Source organism: Anser brachyrhynchus (assembly GCF_964034855.1).
Source record: "Anser brachyrhynchus genome assembly, chromosome: 15".
Taxonomy (NCBI): domain Eukaryota; kingdom Metazoa; phylum Chordata; class Aves; order Anseriformes; family Anatidae; genus Anser; species Anser brachyrhynchus.
This window is the reverse complement of record NC_137733.1, coordinates 5,239,987-5,258,036: the sequence shown is the minus strand read 5'-3', so window position 1 is coordinate 5,258,036 and position 18,050 is coordinate 5,239,987. Positions and strand designations below refer to the sequence as shown.

The window sequence follows — 18,050 nt, the reverse complement described above, 5'->3', positions numbered from 1 at the left end:
TTCTTAAAAAAAGATTCCTTAAACAAATGGCAGCAAATCCCAATGCAGAGCAGTACAATGGACACTTCAGTCCTGCCCAGGGGGAGGGGGCGACGGGACCTTCAATGCCTAAATAAATTCAATTTGCTCGTTAAGAGGGGGCTGGGGAGGTTAGGCGCAGGGTAGCAGTCGTTATTCACTTCCCCCAATTAACATTCCAGTGGCACTGCTCTGCTTTCTAGGAACAATAACTTTTTTGGAAAGGGGAGCGTTGATCATGGGAGCCTTGGATGGTCCTGTAAAAAGGAGACACGTCCATGCCTTAACAGGGTACGGGTTTATGTATTCTGGGAACCACTAAACAAAACCAAGAATAAATAAAGATCGAGCCTACGCAGAAAGAACCTGCAAAATAAAACCCCTCATGTCTCTAGTCCAAGATTATTTGCCTTTGCTGCTGATCTAAATACTTTCTGCACAGGCCTTGGCAACAGCAAAAGAGGCGGCTTGTCGCTAGTTTGTTTATAAAAGTCTCTAAATGCAGGGTAATTAAAAATATTTAGACCAGGCTTTGAGATGCACCATCGCTGGGGCCCCATGCAGCGGCTGAGGACCTCAGCCGCCTGCGTGTTAAAACACAGCCAGGTCCCAGCCTCCAGCCCGGGGATGCAGGTGCCGGGCAGCACAGCCACACAGTCCCACGGCGCCGCCTCATCCCTGCTGCATGGGGCCAGTCTCCTGCGGGATGCGCAGGGACACATCCCTCCCTCCCAGCCCTCTGCCACAGCATCCTCCTGCCCAAAGAAACTCCTGAGACCTGCCCGCCACGCCACAACGGTGACTTACTCATTTACTTCCCTCCCAGGATGACAATTCACACCTTTTCCTAGCTCAGTCTTTAATTTCTTTCCCCAATACAATGTTTGCAGCGCACTTGGAGCATCTGCTCGCTCTTGTAGTTTTTCCAGTGCTCTTCCAAGAGAGGCTGCTGCATTTTATTCATCCTCAGAAACGGAAGCATATTTCTGTTACGATGCACAGAAAGCAAGGAGCACGAACCAAACCTAAGTGCAGCAGCTCTGGTGGCAAACAGCAGAGCTCTGCGCACGCCAAGCGCTGCCCACCCGGTCCGGCACGAGAGGGCTCCCGGGGCAAAGCCTGAGGCCAGACAAAGCCGTGCGCATCGCCGTCTCGAGTGCCACAGACCTGAAAGAAACGGGCTCGCCCTTGTAAAACTGAAAGCGACCACGGGAAACGAACAGGTCCATCGATACCGCACAGGCATATGTGCTTGGGCGTATCTATTTCACTACTTCACGATTTTAAAAAGATTCCCATGAAAATCTAGCCCAAACAGACAGATGGCCAGAGCTCAGCATTCCCAGCCACCACACAGCAGCACCAAAAGGGGACCCTGGCACATGCACACGGCTGGCCACGCACCTCGGCGGAGGCAGGCCAGGCTCCGCTGCCGGTTAAACTCCGTTCTGTCACCTGGGGATGCCTACGGCCACACGCACCGTGGGAAAGAACTTTATAACCCACTGTACGGTGTAAGGAGCTAACAACAGTTCTACCCTGCAAGCGTATCGGTCCCATGAGAACGTGCCCAAACGGCAGCGCACGTTACAACGAAGCGCACCTCTGCCGGACCGCCAGCTGCAGCCACCATCACGGTTACGTCCCATCAAAGCGGCACAAGGGGGACGCGCAACAGCCCAGGTCCAAAGATGCTCCAATTATTTAGGTCCCTCATCAGCAAGACTTCCGTTGCACACTCGCAGTTTCACGCTTAGCTTCTCGGATGACAAACAGCTCGCTGACTTACCAGCAGTGAATAATTGTGGCTCTCTGCTCTGGAGGAAAAGGTGCTAATGCTGTATGTCAGGAAGAAGATGTAAGGCCAGCAGAAAGGACTGCATCTACCTGGCAAGGTGGCTGCTTGCAAGCTCACTGCAGAAAGGCTGGGAGCGCCGTATCAGGCCGTCAATGCTGTCACTCTGAGGCACTTGGCAGCGGCAAAGCAGAACAAACGTGCCCCACAGACACAGGTCCAGGGGAAAGGCTGGATTTGGTTGAACCCCTGCTAGAAGTCTCCAGTGCAGCTCTTGCTTCCTGGCCTCAATCCCCCCCACGTGTGAAAATGGGGTCAACAACAGGAAGTCTCCCGGCTGAGTTGTGCGGTTTTGTGCGTTCCTCCTGGAGGATCCCAAGGCTTCATCCTGGTGCCAAGGAGCTGGTGCCTTTTTACCCCAAGCAAAGGTCTCCGGTCAAAAGGAATCATTTTGTCAGCATCACAGAATCATTAAGGTGGGAAAAGTCTTCCAAGATCATCTGGTCCAACCATCCCCCTACCACCGATTTCACCCACTAACAAACACGAGGACTCTGTTCTCCCTGCTCTTTTTGCAGCCAGTGCCCTGTGTCCTACCGCCTGAGCAGCCCCTGCATGACCTATTGCTCCAGAGCTGATGCCACAGATGCTCGCTGGAAGTACCTTAAATGGCCACAAGGAACAGTAATGATGCTTTGAACAAAAAAAACTAAATGAAACAGCTGAGCTATGGGCTAGATTTGCTGTTGCCTTTCAAGCATGAAAAAATAATCCACCCATAAAATAGAGGTCAACTATCGAGAGGGAAAGATCCATGAAGCAACACGAACCAAGCCCAGACTCAGCACATGCTCTCCTCCAGCCCGTGCTGTGCACCACAGACCACGCACGTGCCTCCTCCACGTGCAGGGCAGTTACTGCTACAGCTGAATGCAGGAGGAGTTGAACAAGGCCCCAGGTCCAACACAGCATCAGTACCAACAGTATCCCTACAGGCAGCTCCATACCTCGTCTCCTCCAGCAGTTTCTTCCCTCTCTTCCCCAGGAGGAGACAACGGGAGCCCCGTCAAGAGTGTCAAGACCACACCAACCCCCAGGGAAACTGGGCACACACGGGGTCATTCCAGGACAGCAGCTTTCACTGCCTTCTACGCAGTGCCTGGTTTAAGAGCTCTGACACATCTCACAGTGTGTGGCACTTCCACCGTCAGGAAGCGTGAAGGTCCAGAGTACTGTCACGGTGGTATCTGGACAGCTCAGGAAAGCTATTTGCTCTGTCTTGGAAGGCCATCTCTGTAACTGCCACAGCAAGCAGAGCGAAGATCTCCCCACCCCACCCCAGCCCTCCTAGAGGTCAGGGAGGCTGGAGGTCTCAGCTGTGGACAGCTGCCCCATGGCCACCACTGCCCTGCCACTGTTCTTGGTCCTCCGGTGTGATCAGGCTTTGACTGGAGATCCGACAGCAGCAGCAGGAAGGATAAACAGCTTCCTACAAACAGCAAAGGCCTCTAAATGCTCGGTGCTGTGTCAGTGCAGAGAGAAATTTCCATTTCTTTCCAGGAGATTAAGGCCTAACTATGCAAGTGGGGCAGCCTCCAAAGGCACCTTGCTCTTTGTTGAAACCTGTGCTATTTCTGCCTCTGCAAATGTTCCCTAGTAGAGATAGGCTCTTCCTTCTGAAGCTTGCAAGCTAGTCATTAAAAAAAATAAAATGCCGGAGCCAAGAAGTGAGATGAACAAAATGCTAATAGGAACCCCCAGGTCAAACCGCCTCCCCTGTCACCGAGCCCTCCTCTCGCCAGCACATTCCTGTCACTAATGAGGCCCCACCACTTCCTCCTCCCTCCTCAAGTTGCTCCTGGTGATGCAAATCCATCGTCTTTGTTTCTATTCTTAGAGGAAAAACAGAACCAAAGTAAATAGCAAAACAGCTCTTAGGTTTCAGGCTCCTTTCTTTTTCCACCCTTCCCAACAGCGGCAGGCTGCTGTTGCCGTCAGAGCGCGGTGACACCCGGCCGACCCCCGGCATCGCCTCGTTCCCACCCGAAATGCTCCGCTTCGTCGTCGGCCTTCCACAGCCCCTTTGAGATCGCTGCCAGGTCCCTCCCCAGACCCCGCTTCACTGTGCTTCCAGGGAGGTTTCGGACATCACCACCGGCCTCTCAGCCAGCAGTAGCGCCCATGGAGAGCCCACCGTGTGCCCCAGCGAGGGCAGAGAGCTCTCCCCTCCCCAGCAGGCTGGCGACGTGTCCCCACGAGACCCCCTGCCCTCCTCCAGCACCTCTGCCCAAGGAGCTGACCCAGCTCCAGCCTGCACCAAGACACCTCGCGTTGCCCAGAGTATTCCCATGTGCCAGGATGCCTATGTACGGAGCGGAAAGGAGACATGCATGGCAATGGAAATTAGGAACTCCATCTCCTCCACAGGTGCCAGCAACACGAGGAGCCGCCGAAGCAGGGTGCCTGCTGTGCTGCCCCTCATGCTGCAGGGGAACTGCTCGCCCAGCCCAGCGGCTGGGGCTGGAGGTCAGCGCTGCCCCTGCCCAGCTCCCATGGGAGCTGCAAGCGCAGGAGGCACCGACAGTCAAGGCAGGGTTTTTCCAAGAAAAAAAAAGAAAAAAAAACTCTATTGAGAGAGATTCTGGTCTGCGCCATCCCCAAAGCTGCTGAGGTTCAGCAAAGCAAAGCACGTAAAAAGCCCTAAATTAGGTGCTGGCCCCTGAGCACCCGCTGCACCAAGGACAGGCTGGGTGCGGGCAGCAGTGGCTGAATGCGCCCAGGCGGGACCGGTGCCGTGCTGCCGTGCTCCCACCCTCACAGCTCTTGCTGGAAAGCAGCTGGCAGCAAAGAGCCGAGCTCTGCTCCAGGTGCTGCCGCAGGGATGAGCAGACACGAAGCGGCAGAGCCCAGCACCACTCCTCAATGACAAACAGTCAGACGTGACCGCTGCCCTCCCCAGCCACCCTTGGTGCGCCTGGACACGAGAACGTGAGGATGCGAAGGTGGCAAGCAAGACCCCTCCAGTGAGGAAAAGGATAAAACAAATCCCAGTTTCCAGAGGTGGGGGAGGAAGGGTCCTAGCAGCCAGAGGAGCTGCTGCTCAGTGGCAGGCACCAGCGTGCTGAAGCACAGTGCTGCAGAGACCTCTTGCAGCACAGCACCGCTACTGCACCCGTGCCCCGGCACCCCAGCATCTCTTGGTGCTGCCTGGTTTCTAACAGAAAAGCGAGCTTGGCAGCACACTGCTACCTTGCCCTGAGCATCCCCAGGCAGGCTGCGCCATCCCCAGCTCACGGCACCCAGCACGCAGCAGGTGCCTCCTGCACACAGCCACTACTCCAAGTTGCTCCCAGTCACAGAGTCACAGACTGGCCGAGGTGGGAAGGGACCTCTGAAGATCACCCAGTCCAACCCCCTGCCCAGCAGAATCACCTCGAGCATGTTGCGCGGGATGGCATCCAGGTGGGTTTTGAATATCTCCAGAGAAGGAGACTGCACAACCTCTCTGGGCAACCTGTCCCAGGGCTCTTTCACCCTCCCAGTAAAGATGTGTGCTCATATTCAGATGGAACCTCCTGTGCTTCAGTTCGTGCCCATTGCCTCTCGTCCTTTCGCTGGGCACAACTGAAAAGAGACTGGTTCCATCCTCCTGACACCCTCCCCTCAGATATTTATACACACTGATGAGGTCTCCCCTCAGTCTTCTCTTTTCCAGGCTAAACAGGCCCAGTTCTCTCAGCCTGTCCTCATACGACAGCTGCTCCAGTCCCCTGATCATCTTCGCAGCCCGAATTTGTAAATTTCCCATAGGAATTTTCTTCTGGTGGTTGGAAGCGTTTTGAGGCCCCCGACTGGGCAGTGAGGCTTTCAGGGGCACGAGAGCACAATCTCTGAGGGTGCCACAAACCAGGAGAGCAGCAGGTCCCCGCGCTCAGAAATGGGAGGCGTGATGCAGCTGCACCCGCCTGCCAGATGCTTGAGTCCCCACCAAACCACAGCGATGTCCGAAAGGGTCCTGTCCGGGCACAGGCATCTCACTGCATGAATCTGCTCACAGGGAAGGTACTTTTCAAAGAGCTGCCCCTTTTCATCGAGGATCTGGGACACATCTCAGACCCCAAAGCCTGCAGGCTGCGAGCTCCGAACCGCATGAAGCCAGACTGCAGCAACCAGGTTTGCTGTCTTGTATCTGGGGAAACAACAGCGAGAGAGCTTGAAAGGAAGAAGAAAGGAGCACATCTTCGTGGGCACAATGAAAACGTGAAGACGGGCCACAGGAGGACCAAGAAGCCTGACGATCAGCAGGAGATGTGATCTACTCCACCTGATCTGAGCAGTGACCGGGCTGGGATCCAGAGGCCCATAATCACAAAGCCATTCTAACTGGCAAACCACGGAGTCCAAGAAATGGGAAGAAAAATAAATTAGGGTAACAAAAAATACCCAGCTCTGCACTTCGGAACCAACAGGACAGCCCAGGCTGCCGGGACTGCTGCGGCTGGACACGGAGGTCAGGACAAACCTGGGGGGGGGATGTGTGACCCCTGTCACCGTCACACGGTCATCGGCAGGGGACAGCCAGCCAAAGGCAGGCGCAGAAGCTGCGACATGGAGAGGGCCTCCCCACCCTGACCAGCACCTACCTGCCCCTGCTCCAGCCCTGCCAGCACCAGTCTCCGTGTGCTCAGCAAGGATGAGCGGTTGCTTTTTAAAGAAAGGGGATATTTTGAAGGCTCTGCTCTGCCTGTCAGACTCACTCCTCTCCAGCGCTTTTCCTGGGGAATGTGAAAATCAAGTGGCATCCCTGCAGGCACCAACATCAGAGCAACAGCCGCTCAGGCCACTGCAATGACAGCGGTGGCCGACCCGACCCGTCCTCAGCTCCCTCTGCAGCAGGCGCCCAGCCCAGGCTGCAGCACCCGCCGAGGAACGCTCCGACTCACCAAACAACACCTCGCCTTTTTAAAGAGCCTTTTTTTTCACACCAACTTTAAATACCAAAAGAGGCAGTGTACTTTTTTAGCAAGTCTAGCTTTGAGAAGCGGAGTAAAATTGGAAGCTGGCAAAGGACTCGGCTTCCTCCCCCCCCAGCCCTGCTGCTCCCCCGTTTGGGTCTGCGCCTTGTGCTGCCGGAAGGTCAGCACGTGCCCACCCGCAGCCCCCTCCAGCACCCCCCTGCCCTCTGCCAGCTCAGCCTGGGCTGCTCCGTCTCAATGCAGAGCCAGCAGAGGGAGCAAACACTATGGGTTTGCAGCGAAATTGAGGTTTGGTTTTTCTTTTTAATCGTGGGTGCTGTATTTTTAATCTCGAGGTTATTTCCTAGCATTTTGCTGGAAATATGCGGACAGACCCAAGTTAGGACCAAATCCAATCTGCATTTGCTCTTCTAAAAGCCCTGAGGAGAGGTACAAAGCTCACGCTAACATCCCACCTGCAGAATGGCAATATTCAAACCAAAACCTGTCCCAGCAATAAACACCTTCCATTGCCGAGCACAGGGACCTACCGCTCTCCTCTTTTATGGCACCATCAAAGACCACACTCTCACACCCCCGAAAGACTCACTGCCCATTTGGGAGTTCTCAAATCACTTCCAGCTACCAGAAGAAACTCCCTACAGGCAATTTACAAACACCAGGTGTTTCTGTCCTACATTAAGCGTTAAGCAAATATCAATGAATAGGTTTAAGAGACAAACTGCTGGGCACTCCCCCTTTCAGAAACCTGGGAAATCTCCCTACCACCCCAACTCACCCCTTCCTTTGAGGAGGGAGCACGCACTTCTGTTGTGCCTACAGGTCCCCAAGGCCAGGAGGGGTTTGCTGGTGAAGTCGCTGTTTGCCGCCAGGCTGTACATGCTTGACACAACTGGGCACCATCCACGTGCCCACCCCATGGGTGCACTGAGCATTCTCATGGCGGCGGGTCTGGGAGCCAGGGTTTGCAGAGCAGAGGGCAGAGGAATCATCCTCATGCCACGTCTGCACACCACAGGTGCTCGTGCAGTGGTCACGCTGCCCCCTCGCTTCTTCCACTGGGTTTTGGCACCCAAGAAGGACGGAGCTGGTGTTTGCAAGCTTTCAGGAGCCTGCAGCGTGCCGTGTGTTAGCATTGACCAAATACTGCAGACAATGGGGGCAAACGATTACAGCACCTTCACCTGCCCCTCTGCAAAGCCGTCACTCCTCCAGTGCACGGGGCGCTGTGTGGTTACTCGCTGCTTTCCTGCAGGGTCTTCTCCACTACTGCCAGCGTTGTTGGCACGGCTTGGAACATCTCCAGGCTCACATGCTGGCTTTGGCCAAAAAAAAATCAGCCACGAACCCATGGGTCCCTGCATGGGAGCGGGGAAAACCAGGTGCAGGGCAGGGCTGGAGCAGGAACTACGCCAGCTCCTGGAGCAAACACCGCAGCCCTGCACTGCCCTGGCGGGCTAGCAGTGCGTCTGGCCATCCTGCCTTGCGTGATACTTGGATTTAATTTTCTTTTTCCTATTCCCACAGAAAATTCACCACTAAGTGCAAAAATGAAAGGCAGATTATGAAGTTAAGCACAAAGCAGTAGCTGAACACAGTTTAGGAATCGGCAGCATTAGGCTGATGTTCACATGCCAGATAGACGTGGCTCCAGAAACACAATGACTTCTAATGCCCCACATTTTGGGTATTTAAAACAAGAAAAATACGTCTTTAGAAACTTTATTGAAATCAGCCCCCAGATCCCACTGCAAGCAGATAACCAGCACAGAGTGGGGGCTGGCAACAATAAGCAAAACTCCCCCTCCCGAACACCAGAGTCGCATTTACACAAGCAGATCAAAAGCCCTTCAGCGCAGCAGAGCTCGTCTGTGCCACCGCTGTAGTGCCTGGGAGAGGATGCAAATGGTAACAGTGCTTTGTGTGTCTCTGCTTCAGGGATGTTCAGCATACAGTAAAACATCCCGACGTGCCCAGATCCAGCCTTTCATGTACCAGATAACGCAAAGGAAGGCGGATTGGGGTGAAGGCAGTTAGGCTGCGTCCGCCCACCCCTTCTCCGCCCAGCCATCCTCCTGGAGCACCACGCGATGCCTCCGAGATACCCAGCCCTCGCCTGCATTGGGATGAAGCTTCCCAATATGCACGGAGAGCCCTGGGGAGGGCCAGTGGGGTGGGAAGGGATGAATAGAACAAGCCTCCGCTCAAGAGGAAAGTGAGCTAAAAGCATTCCTGCACAACGGGGAACAATCCTGGAGCGGTCCACGGAGCAGCTGGGAAGGGCTGGGCCTTAGCATGACAGCGGAAGCTGGGAGGAAAGGAAATTATTTGCCTATCGTTCCTGTCACAGCCGAGCTCTCCAAGGCATTTGCATTCATATGCATCAGAGTAACCAGAATTTGATACCAAATGCCCAAGGCGCAGAATAAATTCTTGGACTGTGCTGAGGGATCTGTCAAAGAAACGAGCAGGGTGCACCTCGTGGTGCCCAGCTCCTGTTTACCAGCAGGAGCCTTGGTTCGCTCCTGTGCTCGCTTGCAAAGCCGAGTGATTCACGCACGGGCTCCCCCTCAGTGCCTGCTACCAGGGATTGTTCTGCTGCCGGTTGTACTCGGTGAATAAGCTGCTATCCGGCACAAGTGTCACATTATTTATTAGGTTTGTGGGGTGTTTTTTTCCTGAATACTCATCAATGAACAATAGTCAGCAAGTGAGCAATCTGCCAGGGTACGGTTCCGCACCACGAGATGATGCAGCGTGCATCTCTCATCTACCTTCGCATTTAGCTCCTTGAGACAGACACTACCATTGTGCTTTGCAAAGCTGAGGACAGCGTGTGCGTAGATGCAGCACAACGCCTGCTGCTTTACTCAGCCTCTTCACTAACACAGTTGACCTGCTTGTTGTATGGCTCCAGCCTTCCCCCCGCCCCCCCCCCCCCCTTTTTTTTGTTACGCTGAAGTACAGGGCACAAACATCAGTTGGCTGTTTGCTAACATTTTGTGGAATCAGCTACGGGAGAGCAAGCGGCTCTGTAGCAGTGTCAGAACAGAACCAAATAAAATAAAGCAACCAGGAGAGTTTCAGCGATGTCAGCGGAATTAGAGCACGGCCAGGTCTGACTCTGCTTTCCCTGCAGGCATCGTACCAGAGCCTCCGGTTCCAGTCGCACCCAACAGACCCAGCAAGCCCCCGAATGCTCTGAAACCAAGACTCCTCGCTGCTCTGACGTGAGGAGGCTCCTGCGCAGAGCCCCGCACTCCACCCAACATCACCGCAGTGTCCAGCAGCAAAGGAAGGAGGTTCTGAACTGATCGTAATTCCAAGGGAATGGGAAAATCTGGATGTGTCCATGTCAGACAGATGGCACCTGCCTCCTCCAGCAGCTCAGGCACTGCTCGTAACCTCGGTGAGCCCCACATTTGACCAGGTTTCTGCCACGAAGAAGCTCCTTTCCTCACTGCCTCTCATTACCAGCCCCGACCATTTGTTTAGTCTCCTCCACATTACCTCCAGGGGGTTGGAACCAGGTGATCTTTAAGGTTCCTTCCAACCCAGGCTGTTCTGTGATTACCAGGTTTGTAAGGCAAGCATTATCTCTGCTCAACTCATCAGTAGAGCTCCCAAGACAAACAGGGCTCTAAGCCTTTCCTGGAGGGCACCGAGACACCTAGTAACAGAATGACTGCCTGGAAAAAATACTGTACAAAAGTAATAATTAAAAAAGAAAAAAAAAATGTCAGTGCATAAGAAGAGGTAAACAACACAACCTACTTGAAAAGCCTTGCCTACTTGAGACATGCAGGAATCAAAGCAAGCAGGAGCGCTGAGCTGTGGCAGCGGCAGCGAGGACAGAGCCCCCCGCTGCCCCCGCACAGCCCGGTGCGAAGAGCAGCAGCCTTGGAGGAGCAGGGGTGTTAGCAGAGACAGCAGCTGCAAACCTGGCTCACAAGGCATCGGCCGATGTGCCAGCACCCTGCGTGCTGCCAGCTCTTCCTCTTCAGGGAGCAAGGGGGTCTGCGCCGTCAGCTTAACGGGGTTCATTACAATGTCTAAATGTCAGCAGGCAATACCAGAGCGATTGGCCTAGGCACAGTACGTCGAGATCCAGGGGGAAAGAAAGAACACAAATTCACTCAAAGGCCTGCTTTAATCTGCAGTGACTGCCCTAGCAGTCATCACTTACAGGGACTCAGTCCTGGCTGACCTCCTTTAATGCTCCATGAGGCTGATGCTGAGTTTGATGGGTTTAATTCCGCCTCGAACAACCAGGGCTCCTGCGCACTCAGGGAGGGCTTCACCGCGGCAGCAATGCAGCATCGGCCTCGGGCACCCTCCTCCTCCCAGACAGACGGGGCAAGGGTGACCACGGAAGGTCCCATCCCTGCTCCTCGAGGCTGCAGGACACCCCTTGGCCATCGCCCGCAAACAGCGCGCACAAGGTCCCGGCACAGCCCCAGCTCGAGGCGGGGAGAGGCCAGGCCGGCAGCCCCCCCGAGCCGGGGGGGACGCTGCTGAAATTCCTTCACCTCTCCTTCCCAGCCCCAGAACGGGGGGGGGGGGCAGAACAGCCGTGACAGACGGCTGTCAGAAGCCACCAAACGCTTCCCGTTCGCGAAGGCAGGGACTTTGCCAACGTCACTAGCCTTAGAGGAGTGAAATGGAAAGGCTCATTAGAAAGAAAACTCATTCTGACAATCACAAAAATTGGAATCCATTTAAAATTCAAATTATGCAAATCCAAGTAATCTGTACGTGCAGACCCGTCACATGCCAGCAGCGGGACTGCAGACATGCCCCCGGCGACACGGCTCGGGGAGATCCGTCCCGCACCAGGCTGCCCGCAGACAGCATGCGGCTCATCGCCGGGACGGCTCCTAGGGGTGGGCCCCGGGCACGACTTTAGGGGCTCCCCCCGTCACCAGCAGAGAAGGGAAAAGATCCCCCACCCCCGCAGGCACAGGGATGCAAGCCCCGAGACAGCTCAGGCTGTCAGCACGGGAAGGGCAAAGCTGGGAATTTCAGGCTACGAGCTGGGTAAGTGCTACAGCCCTGAAAAATGAACCAAGCTTTAAACAGGGACTGTCAGGGAAGGTCCCAGGTGAGCCGCTGCAGAAAAGACAGATCACATTGCCTCCTGTAAATGCCCTGTTGTGCGCGAGGAGGGCAGCGCACACCTGGCCCAAATTCCTCCCCAGGGCAGAGCGGGCGTCATGCTGGGGGTGAGGGCTGAGCACGAGCCCCGGCGAAACCACACCGACACCAGCAAGGAAAGGCACGAGCAGAGCTTGGGAGGCCACAGAGCCCCGTGTTAGCCCACCTCTTCTTTAAAATACCTTCCCCAGTTGGCAGGACCTTTACTTTGACCGTGAAACACTGGCTCTCCAGCTGCATGGGGGGTGCCCAGCCCTTTCAAAAAGCCCTGCTCGCGCCCTGTACAGGTAGGATGAGTCTGCTTTTCTCAGCAGGTCTGATAAGGTCACAGCCCATGGCTGAGCCTATGGCAACAACGTCTTTCAGCTATTAAAACAAACCAGAAATGACACACCAAGAAAAAAAAAATCTACAAAACCTCTGCTCTGCTCTTTGACGGACAACATTAATCAGCTCCATGGGTGCACCACGGAGAGCTAAAGGTCCCCAAAACCGACTGGCAAAAACTCTCATGAAGTCAGAGGCCAAAGAGCCATCCGCAGAGGACACTCAGAGCTGCCAGAGCACAGGCAGGTGGGCTGCAGATCCAGGCTCAAAGCCCGAGAAAGCAGGTATCCACTCCTTACCCCGCAGCAGGACTGCCTCATCCGAAACACCTCTGACTTCTTTGGGCAGCTCCTCGGATGCCCCGTCCCGCTGCTGCTCGTTTCCTCCCTGGGATGCTGCCACTGCTTCCCACACCCGCACAGACGGGTCCCTGGGGCCGCTCACAGCGCCGGGGTCCCAGCCAGCTCCCCCAAACTCCCTGCCACGGGCAGGCAGCAGCAGCCACGACCAAGATCCCTGCCCAGGGAGGAGGGGATTTCCTCTAGGCTGTAGGAAAGTCAGCAGCTTCGGGAGCGGGGCTTCCAAAAGATGCGTCGTGTAGGTCCAAGCCCTACGGCAGGGTGAGCACTGCCAGCCTTGGCTGACGGCTCCCAACAGCACTTTGGGTTGCACGGGCGCCCGGTCCCCACTCTGCTCCCGTTGTATGAGTGCCCTCATCCATTTCCAACCAACACCGAGCGCTTTTCAGGGTGGGGACACTCGAGCCCTCATTACAACCCCGAGGACAGTAACGAGGCAGGAGGAAGGCCACATGAATCCCTGTATCGAGTATCTCTGGGAAAGAGGAGACGCAAAGCCCATTAAACATTGATCAGGGAGTGTGAGGCACCTGATCTGGCCCCTGGATGCTCCGAGGGGCTGGAGGAGGCTGGGCTGCCCCAGGGTGTCGGGGCTGCCTCGCTGCCCTCCCTGCAAGCGCAGCCTCCTCCCACACCCCTCTGCTGGCATGAGGCAAACCCCTGGAAAGACCAAATTGCCGGCGGCCAAGGCTAAGAGTGCAAACTCCTTTATGGTTTCAACTTTGTTTTGTATTTTGAACAGCAGTGTCCCGAGGTGTAATGAGATTTCCACACCGCACATCGCCCGGCCGAGCAGCAGCCACCTGAGCCAGCGCGAGCCCCGCTGTTACAGCGAGCCTGCAGCACGGCGGGGACGGGAGCCACAAAGCCTGCCCAGCAGGGCCAGCAGGCCTCCTGGCACAGCGTGGGCAAACTGGAGCCGACGCAGCTATCTGCTCCACCAAGCTGGAGAGACCTCTTTGCTGTTTCGGTAATGCTTTACATAAAACCAGCTCCGTGACACGTCGGTGTTTCTGCGAACCCACTCAGCACGGGTGAGGGACGCGGCGCGCCGAGTACTCACGAATTGCCGCCGCAGCTTGGTCCTGACGCGCTCGGCCTTCGTCTCCGCCGGGTGGACGGCGTAGCCCAGGGACCCCAGGTGGTTGTCGACCGACAGGCTCTTCCGCATGTAGAAGGAGCGGGTGCGGAAGTGGCTGAACGGGGCGTCCTCCACCGCCGTGCGGAGCCGCGGCTGCAGCTGGGCATCCCCGGGGGGGTCCATGCAGTCGTCCTCCAGCCGCCAGGCCTCCCCTGGGGACAGAGGGACACGCCGCCCCGTCAGAGCTGTGGCCATCCCTGGGTTGTGTCCCCCTGCAGCCCAGAGAAGGGCTGCGGGCAGAGATGTCCGCCCCAGGCCGCCTCCACCCATGCCGCACCCACGCTCTGCCAGCGCACCATGGGGCTACGAGGGACGGGTGCTGCCACACACGGGGTTCAGAAGAACACTTCAAAACTTCCTATTATTTAATTCTAATAGGGTCATACATTTGAGAGGATCGCTTGTAAAGAACACAAAAACCTCACTCATTCTCCATCACCCCAAATTCAACAAGACATCCCACATTAAGAGAGAATGTCCTAGTTTTATTTTCTAAAAGGAATGAAATTCCTGCAGTAGAACTGCACAGTCGAATCCTACATACCTGCATCAAAGCCCTCTCCTGCAGGTATTCACATGCTTTGCAATTGGTAACTATAATAAATTTCACTTCGTGAATAGGGAAACCGAGGCATCAGAAGCGTCGTAAATTGGAAAAGGACTTCCAGTTACCTCCTTCTGCAGAAAGCACTCTCCATGTCACGGCCAAGAGCAGATCAACAGCGGAACTGAGACCAAACACGAGATCTCTGGTCCCCCAAGACCTGCGCAGCCCAGCACCAGCAAACCCGTGCCAGAGACAAAACCCCCGGGCACGGAGCTCTGCCGTGGGGAACGGGCGAGGACAGCCCGCAGCACGCAGGGCTGGTGCTCTGCGACAGGACTGACTGCGCTTTATTGCAACAAAAAGGAAAACAGCAAAGCACGAGGGTAAGCATCTCCATATCACTGCTCCGCTATTTTCCGAGCAGCTCGGATATTGCGTGCTTCTTGTTGCCAATCGCGTCCTCACACCTGGCAAACAGCGAGCTTTCCCTGCTCCTCAGCTCCCAGCCCAAATCGCTTCTTGATAGGCATAATAAATTAGCAAAAACACCCCTCTTGCTCAATTATAAAAACGGATCAATTATTAGCCATGGTGGTACTGAAGGGCACTTCACGGGGTTGCCTTCACAACCCTCCCCTCCCACAGCCTGTTCCTGAGGCAAAACTGTTTTTATTTGCTTTCTGAAAAACCCAACATCTCCAGGCACAAATGATCGTGACCCTGCTAATCCAGGGCTGAGGAGCAAAGGAGCAAAACCCTTCCAGAGCCGAAAGCAGGTGAAGGCCCTAAGGTGAAAACCAGCCAGAAATCAGCCAGTGAAGGCTGGTTTGCCTCTCGCAAGGCTGCGGGATTTACGTCGCATGGAGCGAGAGGCAGGCTGGACTGCTGGCCTCTGCCTTCACAGCCACCCCTGCTCCCCAAGCTCCTGCAGCTCTTCCAGGTGTGAAGGCATCTCCTGGGTGCGAGCCCTGCCCAGGGGCAGCGACACGCTGAGCAGAAACCAGCACAATCAAGAGGACAAGGGAGAAGAAGCGATTAGAGCTGCCAAAAAAGAGGCAACCCTGAGCACATCACTATCTAGGAGCGTTTTGGTTTTTTTTTCCTCTTTACCCCTGCTTTCACTTTAATAAGCTGCTGCTGCTCCTCTCCAAATGTCAACTCATCCAACACAGGAACTGCTGTTTGAAAGCTGTGATTATTCAACGCACAAACACGTCAATCGGCGCCCAGATCCCGGCTGCCACCGCACGGCAGCACCGCCCGGGGACGAGGCAGGAGGGCCGGGGCAGACACGCCGCTGACAGCAGCGAAACCACGCACAAAGGAGCCGGCCCCGCCGCCCCAGCTCATCTCCCGGCCCCACAGCGAGCTGGGCACAGCCACCACTTGCTGCCCCGGAGCAAGGACGGCCAAGGCTGCATGCTGAGCTCTGCACGGGCAGAGCTGCTCACCCAAACCCAGCCCGATCCGCCTCATCTCCTCATCCACTTCTCCCCTGCTCGGGTGTAAGGGGTGCAGTGCCTCCTCCCTGGGCACAGGGAAGTGTCACAGAGGAGGTTGGGACCTTATCTATCCCAAAACGGTTTTGTACATGTTGAAGGAGCTTGTTCCTGATTGCTACCAAGCAAGTAAGTCAGTGATGAAGCCCAGAGCCTGGAGAGGTCAGAGGGAAAGACCATGAGCAGAAGTCCCTGGAGGGGAAAGAGCAAGCCCGCAGGCTGGAGGCCAACTACCCTCATGATCTTCCACCCTCCCACCACCCAGCGCTACGCCTGGCAAAATGGGTACCTCCAAAAGACTAAAAGCATCTTCCTGGTCTTGGCAGCTGTGACTGCTGCAAACCCTTTCTTCTTTCTGGACTTGAAGCATTCATTAGGGAGACAGAAGGACACGAAAGATGGAGGGGCAGCGAGAACACAGACCCTCCAGCCATGCCACGCGCTCAGCGCGGCCAGACCGAGCACTCAGCCCCGCGAGCGGCACAAGGCTTTCTTCAGCACTCGCGGCCTGGAGGAAGAAGGGCCTTGTGCTCCTCCGCCACGTGCTGGTGGCGCGTTGCCCAGGTCCCAGGCTACAGCGTCAGAGCCCTCCCTTCACCAAGCAGCACAGCAGCAGGGAGAGGAGCAGGGAGCCAGCACCGCCATCCTGCTGCAAGCGCACCATGGCAAGCAAAGGTGTTTCAGGAGGTGGCCACGTGCCCGTGCCGGACTTCAACAGAGATGCAAGGCTGGCACTCCTCCAGCCTTTGTGGGCTACCCAGAACACTCAGGTGAGTATTGGAGAAGTTGACTGCAGGGTTCTGCTCTGAGCTCAGGGTCCTGCTGCAGAAGGAAGAGAAGAGAGGGCAACAGCAAAAAGATTCTCAATCCCATCCCTACGACTTCCCATGGGCACGGAATGAGGAGCGGCAAGCAAAAGGCAGCGTGTTGCCCTGTGCTGCCAGCACACGAGGCTCACAGCGCGATGCCAACGCAATGCTACCAAATGGCCAACGGTTTGGGGCAAGGCAGGTGCTGGGGGAACTCTCCCTTCCTCGCCAGCAGACAGAGGGCTCCATAAACCTCTGGTCCATGCAGGGCTTTGCTCTTGTCCTCCTGTCCAGGTGTCACATTCCCCTACTGGCACAGTCCCTGCAGCCAGGGAGATGCTGCACCCCTGCAAGTCAGGCCAGGGCTCTGGCATTTACCTAAGTCACCGTTTGTTGTTCCAAGACTAAATTTGTCTGAGCCCTGCCTATTACAGGTAAATACTGCTAAACTGTGATCCAGGCTGTGAGAGACTGATACAATAACTAGGCAATGCTGAGAAAAGCATCTTTTCTTCATGACAGCATGCTGATGGGCTTAATGAGTAGCTAATTAGCAGCTCCTGAGTGTCAAGGAGCCAGAAAAAAAGCCTAGGAGGTTCTGGATAGAAAACAACAACTCATCCATTCATCTACAGCTCTGGCTATGGAGCGAGCTTCCAAACTACTTCCATACTCCTCTTCCTACCATCCTAGACACCTTCCAGCCACAAATAAAGCAACATCCTAACCAGGTGTACGTGCAACCAGCTCCCTCCCCTACACTGCTGCGCAGGGCAGGCTGCGCCCAGTCTGCTCTAGGGTGGCTGTTTGACACGTACAAGCCAAAGGAGATGTTGGCAGCAGAAGGTGGCAGGGTTTGCAGTCTGGCTCATGCTGGGAAGTCACCCCCCAGGCTCACGCCAACCTCCCCCCCCAGCACAGCTCTCTGGAAGCACCAGCACACCAGCCAGAGACCTGCTGCAGGTGCTGCGCCCTTCGCAGTGGGTGCTCTCGCACACGCGAGTCTTGGTAGGCACGTCTTTTTGCCCTCTGCCAGGACGCAGATCTCCACTACGCATTCAGGTCTGTCCTTGCAAACCATGCCTTGCTGGCCCAGGAGATTTGGAGGACTCACGGAGTAGCACGAGCCCTCTGATTCCAAGCACAGAGTTACCTGCCGTTACCCACCCACTCCCAAGTGTCCCCATCCCTCCTGCCCCCAGGAGGCAGCTACACGAGCTTTCCACAGGTCCTCCCTCCCACGCCCAGACCTGCTCTTTTGGGAGAATTAGTAGCACCAGGAAATGAAACGCAGTCTGCAGAGCTTTAAAATTAATCCATGGCTTGGACAGCTGCTCTGCTTGGTAGAGCTTGCAGCAATCTGACAGCGAGGGGGTTAGATTTAAAATTTTTTTTAAAGAAATAAAAAAATCAAATAGCGCTGGT

At 55.6% G+C, this 18,050-nt stretch overlaps 1 protein-coding gene across 14 annotated transcripts in view; it reads right to left on the bottom strand.

Annotated features, from left to right (window-relative positions):
* The window catches only part of LOC308178479 (ankyrin repeat and fibronectin type-III domain-containing protein 1-like), a 194,196-nt gene that overhangs the window by 121,532 nt on the left and 54,614 nt on the right, over positions 1–18,050 (bottom strand). For all 14 annotated transcript variants that reach the window (XM_080557169.1, XM_080557188.1, XM_080557187.1 and 11 more), the window contains one exon: positions 13,693–13,922. In XM_080557169.1, the coding sequence (XP_080413295.1) occupies positions 13,693–13,922 (230 nt within the window). The remainder of the gene's footprint in view (positions 1–13,692; positions 13,923–18,050) is intronic.